Source organism: Hippoglossus stenolepis, chromosome 16 (assembly GCF_022539355.2).
Source record: "Hippoglossus stenolepis isolate QCI-W04-F060 chromosome 16, HSTE1.2, whole genome shotgun sequence".
Classification (NCBI taxonomy): Eukaryota; Metazoa; Chordata; class Actinopteri; order Pleuronectiformes; family Pleuronectidae; genus Hippoglossus; species Hippoglossus stenolepis.
Window position 1 is genome coordinate 10,255,114 of NC_061498.1, and position 21,669 is coordinate 10,276,782.

The 21,669-nt window shown below is 42.8% G+C and overlaps 2 protein-coding genes across 3 annotated transcripts; one reads left to right on the forward strand and one right to left on the reverse strand.

The window, feature by feature from the left end:
* Window positions 1–5,894: 5,894 nt before the first annotated feature.
* On the reverse strand, window positions 5,895–10,958 carry LOC118123560. 2 transcript variants are annotated; one of them, XM_035181028.2, is made up of 3 exons: window positions 10,423–10,958; window positions 9,802–9,919; window positions 5,895–8,574 (listed from the first exon to the last, which is right to left on the reverse strand). In XM_035181028.2, the coding sequence occupies exons 1-3, from the start codon at window positions 10,437–10,439 to the stop codon at window positions 8,359–8,361; spliced, it is 351 nt and encodes a 116-aa protein (XP_035036919.1). In that variant the 5' UTR covers window positions 10,440–10,958; the 3' UTR covers window positions 5,895–8,358. The 2 variants fall into 2 exon arrangements, with proteins under 2 accessions (XP_035036919.1, XP_035036918.1); XM_035181027.2 differs by having other exon boundaries at window positions 9,790–9,919.
* Window positions 10,959–11,706: 748 nt separating this feature from the next.
* Window positions 11,707–21,069, forward strand: hid1a (HID1 domain containing a). The gene is made up of 19 exons (XM_035181026.2): window positions 11,707–11,907; window positions 12,632–12,781; window positions 14,214–14,384; window positions 14,982–15,098; window positions 16,136–16,242; window positions 16,375–16,491; window positions 16,838–17,045; window positions 17,134–17,190; window positions 17,278–17,418; window positions 17,644–17,734; window positions 17,824–17,975; window positions 18,685–18,763; window positions 18,897–19,061; window positions 19,160–19,387; window positions 19,479–19,630; window positions 19,699–19,785; window positions 19,924–20,015; window positions 20,104–20,262; window positions 20,341–21,069. Exons 1-19 carry the CDS (start codon window positions 11,842–11,844, stop codon window positions 20,402–20,404), a joined length of 2,403 nt encoding a protein of 800 aa, XP_035036917.1. The 5' UTR covers window positions 11,707–11,841; the 3' UTR covers window positions 20,405–21,069.
* Window positions 21,070–21,669: the final 600 nt, after the last annotated feature.

The window sequence follows — 21,669 nt, forward strand, 5'->3', positions numbered from 1 at the left end:
AAGTGTATTTCCCAAAATGTCAAACCATTACTTTAAAGTGTTATTGCAGCTATTGAGTATTGCACTTTCATAAAGCTCGGGGGCCTCAGAGGAGACAGATTTCAAAAGGAGTGGTCAAAATTGAAGCAGCACATGCGAACATATCCTGACTCACAGTCCCTAGTACGGACTTGAGCTTCAACAACTACAATGCCCACAATGCAACTCAGCAGTATATCATCTCACCACCTCCTGCCTCTTAATTGCCAGAGACAGCGTGGCACTGAGTCAGTATTATTAAGTAGTGCTCCTCATGACGACTAAACTGAACCACATGCGAGCGTCCCTGCAAGAATTTCCCCTTGAAATCTGATGGAATAGAATCTCACAAGGTGGAAATATTCAGGAACAAACCAGAAAAATTAAATAAACGTTCAACATCCACTTAGCACGTTCAAATCCAACATAATATCAGTGTTTTGCCAAGAATGTCTAACACAGCAGAACGCAGTCTTTAGAAGAAATAAGAATAAACATTTTCCCTTTTGTGTTTGCATTATTGAAGCACAACCCATCAAGGCGTGTTGGATGAAAAGGCTCATCTTTGTGTATATATCGTTCATGGGAATGCGTTTCTTTTCTGGTTTGATGATTTCTCGTGTTTTTACACCCCCTCCACACACACACACACACACACAGACACTTTGTAACTGGCCCAGCATAGACAAGCGTGCTCCTTCATTCACTGTGGCATCGGGGTGTTTCGGCAATCGTGTGCATGCCCAAACAATACTCAGTCCAAGGATTACTCACTGTTTTCTTTGGAGAGTCAAGTTTGTTTTTTCTATTTTGTCCATATATCCATGACTCCATACACCCAAGTGCTGTGATGCTGTGATGTCAGCCTCCCGCTCACCCCCCATGTTTCTGGTTGTTCGCAGACAGTCTTGATGGCTCATCAAGTTGTCACGGCCTTGCAGCTTTTTTACTGCATTCCTTTCTTTATGTCCTGAGAGGGTTTCTTTTCTTTTTTTTTGGACTGAGCCGTAAAATGAATCCGTGAATAGACCAAAAGCTTTGAGGTGCACTCAAGGCCAGGTACGTTGTGTTGATATTGAAGGAGTCCTGCCTTCCCTCGGAGTGTGATGCCACTTTGGGCCTGGCCTTCCTTTTTTGGGGGCGGCGGGAGGTCGCAGTCTTTGAAAGTCCGCCTTAGGTTTTTATGTGTGTAAAAAACAAAGGGTTTTGTGCAACATGAGAGATTGCAGTGTGGGAGAGAGAAAGAGAAGGAGAAGCAAGTTTGGTCGCCATGGCCTTGGTTTCATGTTCAACAGAGGAGTGATCATCCAGAGGAGGAAGAGGAGGGGCGGTAGTGGTGGTGACTGAGTGACTGCTAGCCCAGCAGACATGATAGATGTCTTTAATAACCTCTGGCTGCTTTTTTAGTGTCCTCCAGGATTTGTTGTTATTAAGATCTAGGTCTTATTATGATGACCACCTCTTTCACCGTCTCCCACATCACGCTGGGCGTCAGTCCAGGCAGTCAAAATAAACACAAAGGCAAAAGGCGCCCCCACCCACCCTTATACTTGTGCTGATGTGGCACTTGTTGATGGTGCCAGCATGTCTCAATCCCGACCCAGGAATACGTGGCTTCACAAATAGTCAGCGGTTTAGGAGAAAACAAATCCCCCCGCGTGGTGATCACCTGTTGAACCAATTGAATTCTGCACTGCCAAGCCCCGTAGACACTGATCTAACATCCCCACATTACAGGGGAGATTGGAAAGGCATGTTTAGGGTAAATGGTTATGATGATAATGGCTTTATTAAGCATTTCCATTATGAAAAGAAAGGAGGCAGGAGTAAGAGGTGCTCATTGTCAGTACATGTAGGACCGTGGGACCCATAAGAACTCATGCCCATCGCTGCTGAAAGATAAAATTTCAAACTGCTTTTTTTTTTTTCTTTTGCAAATAACAATCACAAACACTCTTCTTCAGTGTGTCTAAGTAGCTTCAAGCTCTATCACAAGCAGAGATTTGGTAAGGGCCCATGTTTTATTAATTTGCAGATGAGCTCAGCTATTGATGGCGTTGGCCGCCCATGGGTTCAATTAGGATAATACAAGGAGATGGGCAGATTATGGGCAGCTACTTAAGTGCGAGTATATCTCTTCCTGACAGTTATAGTCCAAATGCAACAAATTGCACCTTGGTGGCTGTGAGCGGCGCCATATCGGTCCTGCAGTGATGAAACATGCCAGTGCTGCAGGTCAGCCATGTAGAGACAACACCAGGCAGTGTGAGCCATGCGGCCTGTCCTCTCGGAGCACACAACACAGGCCCAGCTGCAGCCGATTCCCATTCACTTAATAGGGGCCATTTAGAAAACAGCGGTACACGGTGCTGCGCTGAGTGCCCGGCCAACCAGTCCCACTTAGCACGACTCTCTCTAAACTATTACTCCCCGGCAGTCTCCGGATTGAAAGCCTGAGAGTGTCGACAGCTGAACAGGGCGAAAGCTGAAGCGCGTAAACATCACGTTTTACAAATGCAAAGACAGGGTGTGGGAATATTCTCCCGAGCAGCCATAAAAGGAGGAATGGTTGTGGTCTGTGTGTGGGACAAGAAACTGCTCACAGCCTTTCTTTCTGTCTTCTGGGGTGAACATTTATTATGATTGATCGCGGCCTTGACTGTAACTTCGCTGTGCAATGAAAACAGTCTACTGTACATTGTCTCTGGAGCACATTGTGTGAAATTGAATAGCGAGGCCATAAAGTGGAACTGGAGACAGTGACCCAAGCAGGCCGAGCCTGTCGGTTATCTTGCTTTTCTGCTCGGTACGCTCGGAGCACTAAAACTGCACGCCGCTCTATAGAGAGCGGCTGAACTCTGTTTGCTTTCCTTTGCTTAGGGAAATGACGATTGTTTCTCAGCTGCATCAGGGCAGCGTGTTTAGGCTACAGTCAGTGAGATAACCCAGTCCTCCCCTCAACAGCCTGACAGCAACACTTGGGGGAAAGAGTGAGCGCTAACAGGAGCAGCGTGGGCCAGCCCAGAGAGGATGAGAAAGAAGATCCTCCTAAGTTTGTGTTTTTACTCAAGAGCAAGTCGTTTCTGTCTGAGTGCCGTGCCTTAATAGCCACACATTTTGTATTTTAACAACCTACTCTCCGCGAATTGAATCCCCTGGCTTCCTCTGACAGGTGGTGAGCTGTCAAGACACAAAGCAAAAAAGAAGAAATCTAACTGAAATCCAGTTTAGTCTGTCAACACAGTTGTAAAAATATAACGAGGAAGGCCCGTAGAATAAAATGTAGCTTGCATACATATGGCAATATCACCTGAATATCAATCCATCTTAATTCCTGACCTGTGAAGCACTTCATCATCCCGACCCACCAACCCTACCCTCTCCTTGTTCGCCTGCCACAAGCCTTGCCTATTCCCCGCTCCAGCCAGGCCGGGGCAGTAGGGCACCGCTAATGTGCTCGGCAGGTCATTAATTCTTCCGATGGCCACGGGGGCAGCAGAGCAGGCGAGCTTTGTTGTTTGATATCAGGTGGAATGGTTGATGGGGGAGGCAAAGCAGATGTTTGTGTTGGCTGGTGAGGGAAAACAGCGTTGTCGATGCCAACCCAATCACCATCCCATGCCAGGCAACAGCTGCCCAAACACAACTCAGCCAAAGTCTGGCAAAGGGAAGCCAGGGTGACCAGATCAGCTTCAACTCTTCTTTACCCACGGAAATTATTATTATCACTTTTGAATATTCAAAAGCCTGTCACATGAAGGACTGTGCCGTGACCGGTTTCTTTTTTGTTTCCCCAATCTTCCTCTTGGCTGTGAGATTATTCATGGAGATTTCGAAAAAAAACTGAAGGTGAACTGATAAATATAAGACACGCGGTAGTTTGTGAGCTTGTCGGTGGTTTGTTGTGTTGTTGTGAGGAGCTGATGTTCTCTGTGCTTACTTTGCCTTTGAAGACAGATGAGAATCTCAGCAGAGAGGACACAAAGAAAAGGAACCATACACTAACCCAGATCTTTTTCCTGCTGGCCACAGTAAAAATATAACAATGTATGCGCATACATAGACCCCAGAACAAGGACAGTTCATTTAACTCTCTCCTGCCTCTCCACTCAAGTGATATGAGCCATTCATCACCGCCCACCTTCACATCTGCGTGCTGCATGGAAAGGACAATGAGTGTATGCATGTCTGTGTGTCTGCATGCGTGTGTGAGTGTGTGTTTGTGTGAGTGAAAAGAGATTAAAGATAAATATCTTCCACGAATCACACACATTTTGATCCTGTTGTAGAATTCCCCAATATTTATTCTGATTCAGACTAATAGGAATGCATTTAGTGTGAGTGAACACTGAGAGAGTGCTGCCCTCTACTGTTCTTTTCACAAACAGGAAAGCCTTTTAATGACCAACTATAACGGTTTTAAATGGTGTAAATACATTTTACGTCCCCAAAAAAAGTGTTTTAACTCTTCTGTCGCGTTCGTTTCAAGTTGATTAATTTTATGTTCCCCGTTGAAAATGACTGACCCATTCAAGCTGATCATAAATCCATAACAATGCATTTATGATCACCTACTGTTGTGTTAGACTTTTTTACCAACTTGTTTTGGCTATTTAGGGCCTGCAGATCACATGGGCATGTTTTCGGATAAAAGAAAAAAAAAGGATAATATATGGATTATTCTGACTATAAGAACCCTTTGTGTTTACAGTCTAACAATGACATTTGTTTTGAAATCCTTTCATATTTTTAAATAGTGGCACAAAATAACATCTGCTGTTGCCGTGTGCCCATCAGATGAATAGACCTGTGCCTGAATAACCCCAGTTATTAATTCTCATTGCCTTGAGATCAAAGGATAAATAAAAAGTTGATGAAAATCATCCACGCCCTGGTTAAATAGAATAATTCAAAAATAATCATAATGCTTTGAAGCCCCACATTTAAACTTGTGTCTGTGTAAGTTATTTAATATATTCTCTTCTAGAACTGCCTTGTTGTAAACACCAATTTCTATTAGTGAGTACTCTCAACTAGAACATTATGAATAGGTTGAAAAATTGGAAACCACAGAGGTTTCCTTGTATTTGCATTTTAGGGCAAATTATTTCTTAAGTATGTTCTAAAACAGAAATGTGGATGATCAACGGCAAACGGCTGCTAATTGAATTCTCAGCACCTTAATTACACTTACCAGATGTGAGGTTTTCTTCCGGATACAAAAGCCTGTTTAAAAAGACAAATACCTCATGATGATGCTTAGATGAGTTTACTTATTGTTCACTAATTATGCCTCCATGTCGCTGCGCTGTCTATTTGGAAGCCGTCTTTCAAGATAATGAGAAGGGCTACACCTGAGGAAAGATTGTTAATCCTGGATTATCATTGGCTCGTTTGTCACCTCCAACTTGGTTGAGGTGGAGCGGGGGTATCAAAGAAGGCGAGTAATGAGGACCCACAGTAGCCAGCGAGGTAACCGTGGTTACGTGCGGTGCATTAATGCATGTAATCTGTTACCGTGTCTGTGACAAGACAAGGACATGTAGTGAGCTAATTAAAGAAACCTTTCCCTGCTCCTCCCTTAGACACAGGTCATATCTCATTAATGATGGTCTCAATGCATGGGGAGTCATTCATTACCGGCCATTTGGAGGAAGAAGAGGAGGTGGTGGGGATTCCTGTATGCACATATTGTATGGCATGCAAAGCTGACAGGTATTTCCTCAGAGAAACACAGTATGAATAGAGCCAGACAAACCAAGCATCCACATATTTGAGATTTATGACATAATTTTAAAATATTCCAAGTGTTGCCCTGACATTTTACGCTTCTTTAAGTTATGTATATAATGCATATGAAAGAGTAAGAAAATGCCTTTGTTCAAAACATTAATTTTTATTTTTTTAAATGATGGGATATTTACAAGAAAAAATATAATTAATGGCAAGTTAATGTCATGTACATTTACTAGATACAAAAAATATTTCATTGAAAAAAAATAAAAACATTAAGCTACATTTACAAATATCCATTTCTGACACACCAGCCAAAAATAACAGAAAATAAAAAAAAATAAACAGCTGAGCTAACTCCCGTGATAAAAGCTTCGGGAACGAAACCCGACAGGAGGAGGTCCGCACAGCGTCGCGGTCAGTGCTCGTACCTGGATGTTCAGTGCACACGGACATTAACACAGCGACCATTGAATGCTAGTGCACAGGCAGAAAGGCTCATCTGCAATTATAACAGCATTTTTGTGGCTTCAGTGATATTGCAAACAAAGCCAGGGCAATGTCTTTTTTGTTTCTAAAGGCTGTACTGTAACCGCCTCAGGACTGACACAACTCTATTTCCCTACAAGCTCAAACGCATCATCAAAAAGCGGGAAAAAAACATTTGAGTGAGTCTAAAAGGTTGTAGAGTTCATTGGTCTGACTGTGGTCGTTTTTAACTTTGTGGTCACTAGATAACAAAAGTTAGAACTATTCTCTCATAAATCTCCACAAACATAATGCAAACCTGCTGGTGGATATTGGTCTGTGTCCACGCTCAAATTGTTAACTAATTGCTGACCAGCACAAGAACAACATCACTCCCCTGTGAGGAAACATAGTGACGTTACCTCCTTTGGTTTGCAGTTGCATCAGTTTATAATAGCAACAGTGTTCATCTCTGATATCAAATCCGAGCAACATTTGGCAAAGCTGCTGATTATAAAGGATTATTCCCACGTCACAATCCATCGAGTTATTACTGACTGGACGGAAACAGCGGGGCAAGTCCTATAAATGAAATGTTATGGAATGAGTTGAAATTACGCCATTGGTTGGCTGAGCGAGTGCAGGAGTTTCCCCGATTAGCCAATGCACTTTGAATATAAATTTTTAAGACATCATTAGGGGGGCTTTTACAGGCAGTGTTGCCAACTAAGCGTCTCTCTAGCTGTATTTACTTACTTTTAAGACTTTTCTAGAATCATGCGAGTTTGGGGATTTAGTCTTAATGGGCCTTTTCTCAGTCACCATTTCATTCAATGTATGTGAGTGCAGAGATTTAGAGAGAAGCAAACAGATAAAGGGCTAAAACCTGCTGACACCAGGCAGAATGCAAATACGATGCAATCAAGTCATAAATATACAGATAAGCATATTATGTCATCTTGCAAATTTTCAAGCAGGCTTTGGCTCCTCTCCTTTAGTTGTTAACAAGTGGTTCCACAATAGTTTATGACCTCAATTTGCACATTGACCATTCATCCAGCCACATACTGTACTAGGTTTGGACCTCGTCTTGTCTAATGATCATAAGAAGGCCAGATGTTTAAATCTTTTTTATATGTGATGTGAAGAAAATAAAACTGAAAAATTACAGCTTGGAACCAACATCTGGGTACACTACTGCCAAGGCTGTGCATGGTTTTAAAATCAAGATTGAATTCAGGAATTTGAGACCAGATCTGCATCTCAATACACATCTGTGCTAATAGTTGCATATGGGATAAATGTACCAGATACTCAATTTAAAATAAGGAAAATTAGCAAAATTATTTAAAAAAACAACAGTTTGGCAGTGTCATTGAATCAATTTAATTTGTAATCTGTGCAAAAACCTACTCACTTACTTCATGGACTAACTCTCCACGACATTGAACTGAAATCTACGTACAAGATTTTAATTACTCTATTCACTATCAAAATAAGGACAGGTAAGAACTTCCTTAGCCAAGTTAACATGGCTTCTACAACCCCAGAGTCCCTGTCTGAATATGAGAACCAATGAGCAGTCCAAGACAAGTGCAAGTCATCCCTGAGACTGGTCCATGAACTTCCACAGACATCAAATTCAGCATATAACAACCCTGCTGGGAGACTAAACAAGTCACACTGACCGGCCTAAAAATTGGGTTTGGTGCCATTTGTGCAGCTCCAGTAGCTCTACTTTCATACAACATTTAAGACAAAAACACAGGGGTTCATCATCGTCATCAATCAATCAATCAATCAATCAATCAATCAATCAATCAATCAATCACTAAAATGGCTCTTCGAGCAGCATGTAAACCAAACTGGTCAGAAATCAAGTAGATGACTAGACGATGTTTAAGTGGATCACACAGTTATTATTGCTAAAATGATTATCGCTTTGACTTATTTGAATGATGAACACCCTCCAGATACCTGACCAGGAGCTGGTCTCCATCCACAGATATGTAGAGCTGTGAGATTTCACTGTAACCGGAGATGGGTGGGGAAGAGCCGAGTAAAGTGATTCAGCATGTGGTGCTCCAACATGCTTCAGGGCCTTGGCCCTCCGGCCGCTGACAGATCGACATAAAGTCATCACGTGTCTCTGAGATGGACTCGGCTCTCTAGGCTCTGGAAGTGCGCCTCCCTCAGGAGGCGGTTGATCTGGAGGTAGGACACCAGGTCTGTGGGGCCGGCCAGTTCTGAGGAGTCGCCAGAGCTGAGGGGACTGCAGGGGCCCACAGCACACCGACTGCTACAGCTCCCAGCTGCATGTTCTGGACTGCTGATGCTGCTCTCACTGTTGGATGACTGAAAGGCAGATGTCAACATTAGCAGTGTCCTTGCAAACCTAGTCCACTGTTTAAGACCAGACAGATATGAATCTGTCAGCATCCAAGGCTTCTTCTGTGTTCACGCACAGTAATGAATGAAGGTCAACCAGGTTTTGCTCTGACAGAGTTACTGTAGTTCACCAAGAAAATAGACCCCATGTGTAAAAATATTATAAATGTGCATCCTGCACAACTAACACGCAAACCAATATGTAGACAGCTGGACTGATTAAAGTAGAAAAATGGATTCAGTCACAGAAGCTCAAGACAACTGTAGCGCCTCCTGTGTAGACATGACATGTGTCCACTTCAAAGCAAACTCTACTGCGGTTTGTTTGTGGTGTTAAAGCTACAGTGGCCAACACGAGGCGCTAGATCTTCAGTCTCATGGTAAAGAAAGACAAAGCTTCAAGATTACTTTGGGGTTGTGAGTCCACATTTAGGCCACATGAATCTGCGGGAGAACCCGACAAACAATTTGAATTTGTCATACCCTTCTACATGCGGCACAAGTAACGTGGACTAGAATAGTATGTGTGTAATAAACCTTGGATGTGTATGCGACATGGTTCCGTGTGGGTTCAGTCCACAAAGTTTAAAGTCAACCACATGTTTCTCTATATAAAGATCTCTTTAGGTCCAGTCAGCTCTGATATGATGCCTTTGTTGATGTCACTTGTTGACTCATCCCCACAGTCCTAATTACTTCAAGTGGGTTTGAGATGTGCATCATATGAGCTAAAGACAACATGATAACTGAGGTAAAACATACTCATCACACTGCAAGCATTTCCCATCAATTCAAATATTGTTCCATTGATCATAGAAACTAAAAAGGAGTAGAGTATTACCTAACTTGCTTTCATTCAACAAATTTGATTTCTGCATATGGGTACAAATAGTGCAGATGATGCACAACTATTGTTGTCAAAACTGTCCAATAAATTGTACCCGTCTGTGAATATAAGTTCAAGTTTACACATCCTGCTTGTTTGTACTTGAATTACTCACTGTAAATAAAAAGGCATCAATGTTTTTGTCATTTTTGTCTCAGACCCAGTGAACCAACCCACGGACATGAAAGTAACCCGGGTCCCCACATAAAAATCTAAAACTGCTGCTCCTGGAAATGTGTTTGGTTTGCTTCTGTTTCTGTTTCTTCAGTATTAAGATCCCCCGCCCCCCCACTGACACTTATCTGTACCTCGGAGTCCCAGGCATCCCGGCCGGGCTCCGGAGAGAGAGGGTGAGCTCTGCTTTGCCTCTTGGCTTGGGGCACCAGGTGGCCACCCTCCTCATCACCAGCACTGCGCTGTCGTTTCCTGCAACGCAGCAAGCACACCGACATTAAACACACAAACGTATGTACCATCATGGATGATCGTCTCTCCAGTCTTTTAGAGAAAAGAGCAAATAGCATCTTGGATCAGGGTAAATCTAAGGAATGTCACTATACTTGGAAGCAAACACAATAAAATGATAGACTCATAATTTTTCGGGTTCGGCCACAGTGTTTACAAAACACTGCTGACAGCATATAAATCTGGAGCCAATACATTATTCTGTTGTAGCCAACACAAACTTGCTGTTACCAACATGCGAGATCAAGTAAAGTAACTTGTACAATTGTCATACATTTCTGTCGTTGGTAATAAATGCACGACCGGCTGCTGCTAGCACGTACGAATCCTGATCACCTGCTAGCATAATGCTCTGTCTTTGTAATGGCTGCTGGGAGAGTCGAATAAAGGCCACAGTCACTGTTTCATAAAAAACATTGGATCGATCAGTAAGTGATAGATTCGCGGCACAAGGCCTCGCTCACCTGTTTTCAGTCAACATATGACGACGATTAATCGGTTTCCTCTTTGTGTTTGTGCTGATCGGACCGGAGGAGGCGGCTGGGTGATGTTATCGACTAGTCAACGTAGCTTGTGTCCTTTCAGTCGACGGCCTACCACCCGAGTTAGCTCCACTAAACGGGCCTGGTTAGCTACTTGCGTCGAATAAAACAGTCATTATGTCGTCACTAACAAAACAATCGCGTAAAGCAAATAACCACAGATACTAATAAACCACAACGGGCGTTAACGGGCTAGCTAGTTTACTAAGCCTGCCCCAGGCGCTTCATCACTGCCTACAAGCTAATGCTAACGTCACAGCTCGCTAGCCTTCTTAGCCGCTGTATATTCTTAATTAGTTTTTTCCACTAAAACAGATACTGTGGAATTAGCGTAGTTTCTCTCGCGTCAGGCTAAAAGTGTCTGTAGCTCCACCCGAGTTAAACTGCGGCTCTTTCAGCTCGATGTTAGCCCGAGATACAACCAACCGCAGCACCCGTGTTTACATGTCACCGCGCATGCGCACAGACCAGGAACGGTGCCTTTATGGGCTGTCGGACAAATACATTATCCACAATGCTAGTGTGTAAACCGTGTTTTTTCAGAGTATAACACGGTGACAGGAACTTTAAGTATAATACGCGTGATAACTATATTGAAAATAATGTTTACTGAAGTTGTCAACCTTATTTATTTGGATTTGGTCGGTTGGAAGTTAACTGGTTGCAGGTTGAACTAGGGCGCTTACGAGCAGCACTTTAACGCAACTTGTAAAAACGGTGTGCTGCTCTTTCGCTGGAATAATTAATATTAATAAAATAACTGCTCATTAATGTAATTTTACATTTAAATTAGCGAAACATTTGTTTAACAATTCGTATCCTGCAATGAAAATATATTTAACATAAATCAGACATTGCAATTGGCAATTGGGCCTGACACGATGCGATTTCCCCCAATAGAGGTCGCTGTTTACAATAGAAATGTGCTATTAGACACATTGTAGCTGGAGATGATAGTAGAAAAATAGCGAATTGTGTTGGCAATAAAAATATCTATCTAGAGTGTAACATACAGGAGTCAGCAGCCCGTCTCCCTATAAAAGCACGATGGCTCTTTTATGGCAAAATGTGGAACAATTTCCAACCTGCATTTACACTGGAAAACGATATATTTTGGTTTTGTATATAGCTGTTAAATGTATAACAGCAAAACGTTTAATTGAATTGAAGTGTTGACATCTTCCCAACCCGGAAGTTACACCACGGATCCTGCCCGTCCAGCCAGCCAATCGTGCGTAAAAACGCCTCCGCCAATGACTCAAGCGCAGGACGGAGGTGAGATTATCAGGGATCCTCGGCGGCGGCAGCAGGTCCTGTTGGCGTGAAGGGGAAATATTCGCGATGGGCAGCACCGACTCCAAACTGAACTTCAGGAAAGCGGTGATTCAGCTGACGACCAAAACACAGGTAACATGCGCCGCCACGCAGCGGGATGAAGGAGCGCGCTCAGAGAGAGAGCGAGAGAAAGAGAGAGAGAGAGAGAGAGAGAGAGAGAGGAGGAGGCGAGGAGCGCATCATCACCGAGGAGGAGAGGAAATAACGTTTCTCATATGGCTCAACAACACATCTCCAACAGTGTCATGTTGCATTCAGCATTTCAAATTCTCACGCGTTTATCCCGAATAATAGAAATGATAATAAGACGGATGTTAGACATTTGCATCCACCGCGTTGATCGTGGTTGGATTAAATGTCGAGTCTGCCATGATCGCCACAAACCTTCAACAGCAGCCCTGAGGCTGAACGTTTAGTTTGGGCGACAAGATAAATGATGGCGTAGCTGAATCAACGCTGGTGACGTAGGTCTGCAAATGGGCACACTTTGCAGATGCGGCAGGTGGACCGTGCTGAGATCAGTGTGCCAGATAAAGCTGTTCTCCTCACTGCTGCCAGGGGAGAGGGAGGCTGTGTTTACATTGCCATTAGGCAGGCCAGGCCTCTGGGTGAGCCGTGTAACACAAGACCAAGCAACCATGTGTGCATCATCGGGACAATGACAAAGTGGTGCATTGCATTGAAATGCAAGGCCATTGTCTTTGAGAGCTCACTGACATGAAATGTTTACTCAGCTATAATGGAAGTGAAATGTTAGAATCATACGGTATATGTGTGTGTGTGTGTGTTTCTGCAGCCAGTGGAAGCCACAGACGATGCCTTCTGGGACCAGTTCTGGGCAGACACCACCACCACAGTCCAGGATGTTTTTGCACTGGTTCCAGCTGCAGAGATAAGAGCTGTTCGAGAAGAGTCCCCCTCAAATTTAGCAACCCTCTGCTATAAGGTAATACCCGTAAAGCACCAATGACGTGAGTGCAATGTATCTTTTGAATGCTGAGTGGATGTGCTTACTTTAAAAGCTACCTGGTGGGAGAATAATATTTTGAATCAATGCAGGATTGTGTGTGTTAGACCACAGCACTGGCGTCTATCAGTGCCTCTCAGATGTGGGAACAAGTGAGTCAACTCCCCTTCCCTTCCCCTGGCTTCCTGTCTCTCGCTCCCAGCTTCCATTCTAGGCCGCCTCTCCAAATCAAAACAGACATTCTGGGTATACTCACAGCCTAATTAAATAAAGAGGAGGAGAGGAGAGCCCTCGAACCAGAGCTGATTCAAAGGGATTTGTTTACCTAGTTCAGACAGAGGCTGCAGCCGACTGTTGATTAAATGCAGACGATTAATCATTTTCAACAGTAAATCTTAAAGGCCCCAAAACAAGAGCCCACGTCCTTATCTCATAGACAAAATATTTTAATCGTGAAAAGAAAAGTGTAGATATTTAGTGTTCTTTCCAGTGTAAATGATATAAGGGATATACAAAGACCTTAATGAGGCGCTTGTTGGTAAAAATCAAGACACTTCAGTTTTGTTGACAGTTGCCTTCGTTCAGATGCTGCATCTTCGTTCTCCAAAAACAAAATAGTTAGTGTCATGTTAATGGAATCATGAAGGAGAGATGAGAGCTAGAAATAAAAAGAAAACTAAAATATAACCAAATATATAAAACTTAAGAATTAAGAAAATAAACATAATTTATGTAAAGTGAAAACATAATATAACATATCACACATAACAGTCTTATTTGAATGGCAAACAATTTATCGGACTATCAAAATATTTCATTTACAAATTACTTTATGTTGTTTAAAACATTAAAAGACAAACAGCACCACTATAGTTTCAATGGAAAAACATGCAGGAACAATGTGTTGCTATACTGTGAAGAGTATAGACGACAGGGTGATGCCTCATTAACCAACTGAGAATGGGCTCGATGTTGCTGAAGCAAATTGGTTTACAAAAAATTCAATTAAAAAAAACAGTAACCTTTATCTGTCTGACATGAAATAATCTCATTGTGTGTCCTGCTCAGTCGACGTGTTCCCGTGCTACACATACTCATCAGACTTTGACTTTATTTGTGTAGCACCTCTCATACAACCAATGTAACACAAAGTGCTATACAAAATAATACAAATAATAAAAACTATATGCCCAGCCATCCACCCATTCCCATCCACGTACAGAGCAAGACAATATTAACGTGAGCAAGTCAATAAGTGAATAAATAAATAGAATACAATGATATTTCTGTAAAACAGGCTTAGATGTATGAATCAATAGAGAGATAAATTAATAAAATCAAAACTAAAAGATAGGTCTTGACTTTGCTCCTATCCCCATGTTGTTCCTCACCGTGTTTCCTGACTCTTCAGGCCGTGGAGAAGCTGGTGCAGGGTGCAGAGTCCGGCTGCCCATCAGAGCGAGAGAAGCAGGTGATCCTGAACTGCACTCGCATCCTGACCCGCATCCTCCCATACATCTTTGAGGACCAGGACTGGAGAGGATTCTTCTGGTCGACCGTGCCTGGCGCTGGGCGGGCCGGGGTGAGTTGGCACAAGAAAAGGGACACTTACTTCAACACAAACTAAAAAGACATAAATATAAATATTTATAAGCATCAAAACAAGGGGGTTCCATCTCTTTCAAACATTAATTACCTCCACCAAGGTAAAAAATAAAAATCTGGATCTAAAGTGAATTAAAATGTGGGTTCATCAGGGGACTGTCAGGTGGAGGTATGCACTACACTGAGTGCCGTCCCAGTTTTCAGAAAGCAATACTGTTGTTTGCACAATCTTACCTTGGACATAACATGCTTTTGCTTGTTACTGAGACATAATAGCTCAGTTACAAAGACTCTATGTTCTCAGATGCTTATTCAGTCCGGTGATGCAATGCAATGAATGTGCAGAGGTCACCAGCCCGTCCTTGTCATGAATACATCTTTCACTCAGCTTATTCCAGCTGAAAAGAGATGGATGTGCGTTTTTCAGGGAATATAATGTTGCAAGGTAATTTCAGATGTATGGAGCCATTTCTTCTGAGCCATAAGCCCTTTTTAATTATTTTTTTTCAAGGAATTGCAAAGAATAATGTTTAAGATCTGGATCTAATCTCAGAAATCTATCCTCCCTTTATAGACAGATGAGCTGGACGACGATGACGGTGCTCGACCACTGGCCGAGTCGCTGCTCCTGGCCATTGCCGACCTTCTCTTCTGCCCCGACTTCACGGTGCACAGCCACAGGAGAGGCCCAGTGAGTACTCGGTGTCCTGAAGCACTGTGTTATCTGCTGTCATCAGTTCGTCACCTCGTCACCATCAACGACATAAAAAAACTGCTGCTCACACGTTGAGACAACAGAGGCTCACACACACAAAAATATTTCACTATTGTCTTGTCCCAGCTCCTAATCTTTCAACTTTTAGACACACTTTGTGAGCACTGTTTCCTTCTTCCTGCTCTAAAGTTGCTCAACCACCCCATTGACATATAAGTGTCACCAGGAAGAATTCCTCGTCCCTCATGAAGAACACCGAAGCTTTGCTGATCCCAGTGAATGCCCTTTAAGGTCTTAAAAAGTCTCAAATTTAAGAATCTGAATTTTCGGCCTTAAAAAGTCTTAAATACAGTATAATATTGTTTAAGGGGTATTTCCAGTTTTTTTTTCTACTCGGCTACTTCACCTTATCTTCAATTATGGGGGAAGTGGAATTACAGGACTCTGATATTCCTTCATATGTGTCGTACTTGACATAAATGTTAAATTTCATACAGCATGCTCTGAAAAAGTTCTTTAAAAATCTGAAACGTAACTTGTTGAAACCTGCACAAACCCTGGGAAGGGTTTGATCTTCCCAGGTGAACTGTGGTGCGCTACATTCCCCATCACTTTACCATTTCCCGCACCTAAACTGAATCATGGAAAATGGACTCGTTTATTGGGCTTGGTTATTGTTTCCCGAAAAGAAACTCTGGTCATTGATGATGCGTCAGTAGGAGGAAGTGTAAGTGGAAAAACAAGGTGATGGTGGTGGGTAAAGCCTTCGTCTTCAGAGACCGATGTGCTTATTTCATTTCTTACCGACAGTCTCCATTTAACAATAATAATAATGACTATCATTCCTTTATCTTTCCATTATCTGGATTATTTTGTTAATTTAATCTTGTAGTTTTAGTTGCAAAAACATATCTGTGCTTCAGTTAGACACAGCAGAAAACACACAATTAAACGACCCACATAATGGCTCACACTGTCACCCAACATTGTGTCATGTCGTGTGTCTCATCTAGGACTCAGTAGAGAGCATGCAGACTATAGACAGCTGTGAGTACATCTGGGAGGCAGGGGTGGGCTTTGCACAGTCCCCCCCTCTCAACTACATCCATGACCTGAACAGGTGAGTCAGCTGGCCGGTGTCTTAACTGTGCTTCGAGTGCGACACAATCAAACTCTCCTCTCTCATCCACATGTTGGATTTAGCAGCTTTTGGTTTGTCCACCTCTGTATCTTTGTCTCCGATCGTCTTCAGGACAGAGTTGCTGAGATTGTTACTAACCTGCTTTTCGGAGGCCATGTACCTGCCTCTGTCATCGGACAACAGCGTCCTCAACCCCTGGGTGACTTTCTTCTGCTCCACAGAAAATAGGTAACGTGCAAAAACCGCTCGATTAGACAACATCCCTCAAACTGTCAAGTGGTTTGTTTATTTTGTTTCATCAGACTTTTTAATTAAAGAGATACAACCTTGCTTTTATGAGGTTATTACAGAGCTTTCCACCACATTTCAGATTAAGTTAAGACGTGAAGATCTCAAGTTATTATATTTTTCTCTCTTTATGTCAAACTACTCTCTTCATAGTCATAAATTTTCAATTTTCAAATGTCAGTACTTAATCGTTTTATTATTTTTAACGCAGGAATTATGCTGAGATGTATTTTCATTTCTTGTCACTACTTAATTTTTATGACAGTCATAATGTCCTTGTCCCTAGACATGCTCTGCCTCTGTTCACCTCTCTGCTGAATGTGGTGTGCGCCTATGACCCAGTGGGCTACGGCATCCCGTACAACCACCTGCTCTTCTCAGACTACCGGGAGCAGCTGGTGGAGCAGGCCGTACAGATCCTCATAGTGACGCTCGAGCACGATGGAGGGGTTCCCCACCGCCCTGCGTCGCCATCCAGCATCGAGGAACAAGAGGTACAACGCCAAGACCCCGAAAGAGAAATCAAATCAGATGTGGGATGTGATCAATGTCCTTTAAATAAATCTCTGTATCTCTGTGCAGTCGACAGGGCCTGAGAACCTGTTTGTGAATTACCTGTCGAGGATTCACAGGGAGGAGGTACTCACTTCATCATTTCTATTAGAACATGTAGCGTTTCCCTGAAAAGACCAATCGATAAAGCTTCTTCTCTTCTCACACCTACAGGACTTTGACTTTGTGTTGAAGGGCCTAGCTCGTCTGCTGACCAACCCTCTGACTCAGACCTATCTGCCAAACTCCACGAAGAAGATCCAGTTCCATCAAGAGCTGTTGGTTCTCTTCTGGAAGCTCTGCGACTTCAATAAGGTTGGAAAGAGCTTAGAGTTTCTTTTGTAAAATTTACATCAGAGTGCAGCTCGGGCCGCAGAAAAAAACAACCAATCTATCTATCTATCTATCTATCTATCTATCTATCTATCTATCTATCTATCTATCTATCTATCTATCTATCTATCTATCTATGAATCATTTAGGCATTAAAAGTCTGTGCTTTCTTTCTTCAATTCCCTCTCTTTTGTTTTTCCATTGCAGAAGTTCCTGTTTTTTGTCCTGAAGAGCAGTGATGTGCTGGATATTCTGGTTCCCATACTCTTCTACCTGAACGATGCCAGGGCTGACCAGTGTAAGTCTCATCCCACTGTTTTTCCCGCAACACATTAAACACTGCCTTGCCTGTGCATTTTAATCTGTGGTGTGTTTTCTCGGGTGCAGCCCGTGTTGGACTCATGCACATCGGTGTGTTCATTTTGCTGCTGTTGAGCGGGGAGAGGAACTTTGGCGTGCGCTTGAATAAGCCCTACTCCGTCCATGTGCCGATGGACATCCCGGTGTTCACAGGGACTCACGCTGACCTGCTCATAGTGGTGAGACACCTGCTACGACATATTCTTTTTAAGAGTCAAGCAATTGAAGAGTCTTTATGGTCGTTGTACTGCTGCAGACAACAATACTGTAGAATCGCGATTGAATTCAGAAAATGGTATTAAGCTGCTTTCAGACATGCATTGAAATCCGAACACTAACTAACGCAACAACAACAACAACTCACGCAAATGTTAGTTGCTGTAGACATTTTATAGATCTTTTCCTGCCAGCCTCCTCGTAAAATGTCGAAAAATCAATCAATCAATCAATCAATCAGGAAAATCCAGTGAGCGTGTTGATGACGTTTCTAACACGGGACAGACACGAAACTGAAAGGATACAAATATCTTAGAATCAAAATAAGTGCCATGCATGTAGAAGATGCAGATGAAGACCTCAACTTTGAAAGACATCTATGAAAACAGCATTTAGAAAAGTAAATAAAGAGAAAAACGCTACAAATATAGAAATATACAAATGGAAAAATAAAGTATAGAAAGGAAATAAAATAAAATATGTACATATATACAAATAAGGCATTATTTTTCCAGAAGGAAGGAACTGTTTTTCAGTCTTGAGGTGTGTGATGCACATAATGTCCTGTATCTCCCGTCGGAGGGGGAGGGGTTTCAAGTGGTGAAGCTCTTTATTGCTAGCGACTTATTAAAAGACGCCGCGCTCACATCTGTCTCTCTGTTTGTTTTGTAGGTTTTTCACAAGATTATCACCACAGGCCACCAGCGTCTCCAGCCTCTGTTTGACTGCCTGCTCACCATCGTTGTGAATGGTGAATTTCTCTGGCGCCATCTGTTGGGCAATGCTCAGATTTGATTTGCAACATCCACTATGATGAAGTTGTCCAAAAGTAGTAGTCATTTCTACGTTTTTCGATTTTTATGTTTATTATTTTTCTTCTGCAGTGTCTCCCTACTTGAAGAGCCTTTCCATGGTGGCAGCAAATAAACTGCTCCACCTGCTGGAGGCCTTCTCCACCGGCTGGTTCCTGTGCTCTGCAGCCCAGAACCACCACCTTGTGTTCTTCCTTCTTGAGGCTTTTAACAACATTATCCAGTACCAGTTTGACGGTGAGGGAAACCTGACTCAGTGAAAAGAACATTGTTTGCTTTTGCAGATGCAGCTGTTTGTATAAATCCGTCTACTTACTCATTCGCCCCGCCGCTAGGAAACTGTAACCTGGTGTACGCCATCATCCGCAAACGTAACGTGTTCCACCAGCTGGCCAACCTTCCAACTGATCCCGCTTCCATTCAAAAGGCTTTGCAGAGGAAGAGGAAGTCCCCGGACGTCATTTCCCGCACAAGCTCCATGGAGACGGTGTCCATGGAGGGCTCTCGTCCTGCTGTGCCGGCGGAGCCTGGAACTCTGAAGGCCAGTCTGGTCGCCATACCAGGTACAGTTATGGATATTAATATTTGAATGTCAATTGGTGAATTTATTGCATTTTTCACGTTTGTTGAAAACCCGCAACCCGTTTCCCGCAGCCATTGATAAACTCACAGAGAAGTCCCAGGTGTCAGATGATGGCACCATGGTGTCCATCCCCAAGGCCGACTCCACACACGCTGTCGCCCCGGACCAAAGTGCAGCCGCAGGGACCAGTGACACGGAGTCGAACTCAGGCAGAGACAATGAAGTAAGTGTGCGTGTGCATGTTTATTTAGGAATATGCACGTTTGTAAATGTTTTTCTTCACATTTTCAGGATGTTTTCTACACTGAAGCTGAAATGGAGAGGAGACGTTTGTCGAGTGCGTCTTCTACATCATCTTGGGCTCCAACACCAGACTGGGTCAGTTACATCCACGCATATATTTTAAAACCGAGTTCTAATTATGTAAAAGGCAAAGTCCGGACAAAGTTCGGACATTTTCCACAGTTCAAAAAATGGTTTTAGCAATTGATCCAGATTTACCTCTTTTGGCCTCAGGTTCTCTCCTGGAAGTGTAAGCTACCCTTGCAGACTATCATGCGTCTTCTACAAGTGTTAGTTCCTCAGGTGGAGAAGATCTGCATTGACAAGTATGTGAACACATCTTTTATCTGATGTAAAATCCACATCCTGGGCTGAGATTCATTATTTTTTTATTGTGCTCGCTTTTCCCTGCAGGGGTCTGACAGATGAATCAGAGATCCTGAAGTTTCTCCAGCATGGCACATTAGTGGGCCTGCTGCCTGTTCCTCACCCCATCCTCATCAGAAAGTATCAGGCCAACGCAGGCACTGCCATGTGGTTTCGCACTTACATGTGGGGTGTCGTCTATTTGCGGTGAGTCCCACGTGAGAGCTGAGCAAATCGTCGTCTTTTCACTCATACCTTATTCTGTTGTTTTTTTTGATTTTGCAGCAATGTGGACCCTCCTATCTGGTACGACACTGATGTCCGCCTGTTTGAGATCCAGAGGATGTAGACAGAAAACAGAAACGCGGGCCTGCTCAACGCCAGGGGTTCCTCTTCCCTTCATTATCTGCTGGTTTCCCAGTAAACCTCACTGTGTTTAACTTGCCTCCGTAAACGTCGTTTTTCAAAATGCTTGTCCCGTACGCCACTGACATGGGAAGGAGAGTCATTCAGATGAGTGAGGCGATAATGTTCAGAAAAAGAGGACAAACGATTGAAGTATCGCCCATTAGGAGTAACTGATTTCTACAGACCTCAAGACCACAGAATGTCAAAGCACCGAGACGACTGGCGCTGAAAGCTGAGGCTCTTCTCTTGACAGCGTAGACGTGAACCCGGAAATGTGGTTTCACTTTTCAGTCAGACTTGTTATAGAAGATATCGTGTTTTTTTCCAACCGAGGCTTGTATCATACGTATCCTGGATGGCACAGTAGTGTTGTTTCACGTTGTCGTACTTGCCATGCTTTAAAGTGAACTTGCACTCTTTATAAGTAGTCTTATTATGGTTGTGGTTTAACGTGATGATGTAACTCTGAGATTAGAGACAATTCTACAGACGTTTTTATGTATATGAGCAGGTTTACGCTACGAGTCGGCTGGATATGCTTATAATGCTTTATGTTGAAACTGTATTTTCCTTAAATTGTCCTGAAAATATATATTGGTAAGCATCTGAATTCTGTATTATTTACCATCAACCCTCAGTATGTAGCGCACCACAGAAAATAGAATATATGACATGAAACAGTAATTTTTTCTCAAACATGGTTTCTGTCATTTTAGCTCGTTCTTACACTGATGTATGTTCAAGTGCTAATTTTTCCATTAAGTTATTTGATGCTAAAAACGGGGTGAAACATGATTGACAGCTGAGCCTGTGGAAGTTTTCACTTTGAAATGCCAGCTCCACACACTGACAATTGAAAGCCAGCCGACGTGACGGAAATCTCTCTGTGACCTGACCTAAATATTGAGTGGGGTATAATAATACTGCTGTGAATAAGCATTTAAGCATTGACTTTCAGCTTGAGTAGGACAAAGACTCCCCGGGAACACAAATCATATCTTTAGAGACATGATTAACGAGTCAAAGATGCTGTCAAAAATATGAGACAAAATTACTGTGATACTAGATACTTATACCCCTCCATTGGAAAAATAAACTAAAAATGTAGCTGTCACAAGCAAATATTTTAAGGGGGCACACAACAAAAGTGTTAAGAACCAATTAATACAATATAAATTTATATATTTGAATGTTTAAATGGAGAAG

Excerpts from the sequence above, each read along its gene's own strand:
- LOC118123560 (XM_035181027.2), bottom strand. Across the intron at positions 8,575-9,789 it reads ACTCCGAGGTACAGATAAGT|TCATCCAACAGTGAGAGCAG; the intron begins GTCAGTGGGGGG and ends TCTGCCTTTCAG.
- hid1a (XM_035181026.2), top strand. The coding sequence starts at position 11,842 with ATGGGCAGCACCGACTCCAAACTGAACTTCAGGAAAGCGGTGATTCAG. Across the intron at positions 12,782-14,213 it reads TAGCAACCCTCTGCTATAAG|GCCGTGGAGAAGCTGGTGCA; the intron begins GTAATACCCGTA and ends CTGACTCTTCAG. Across the intron at positions 17,419-17,643 it reads AGCTCTGCGACTTCAATAAG|AAGTTCCTGTTTTTTGTCCT; the intron begins GTTGGAAAGAGC and ends TTTCCATTGCAG.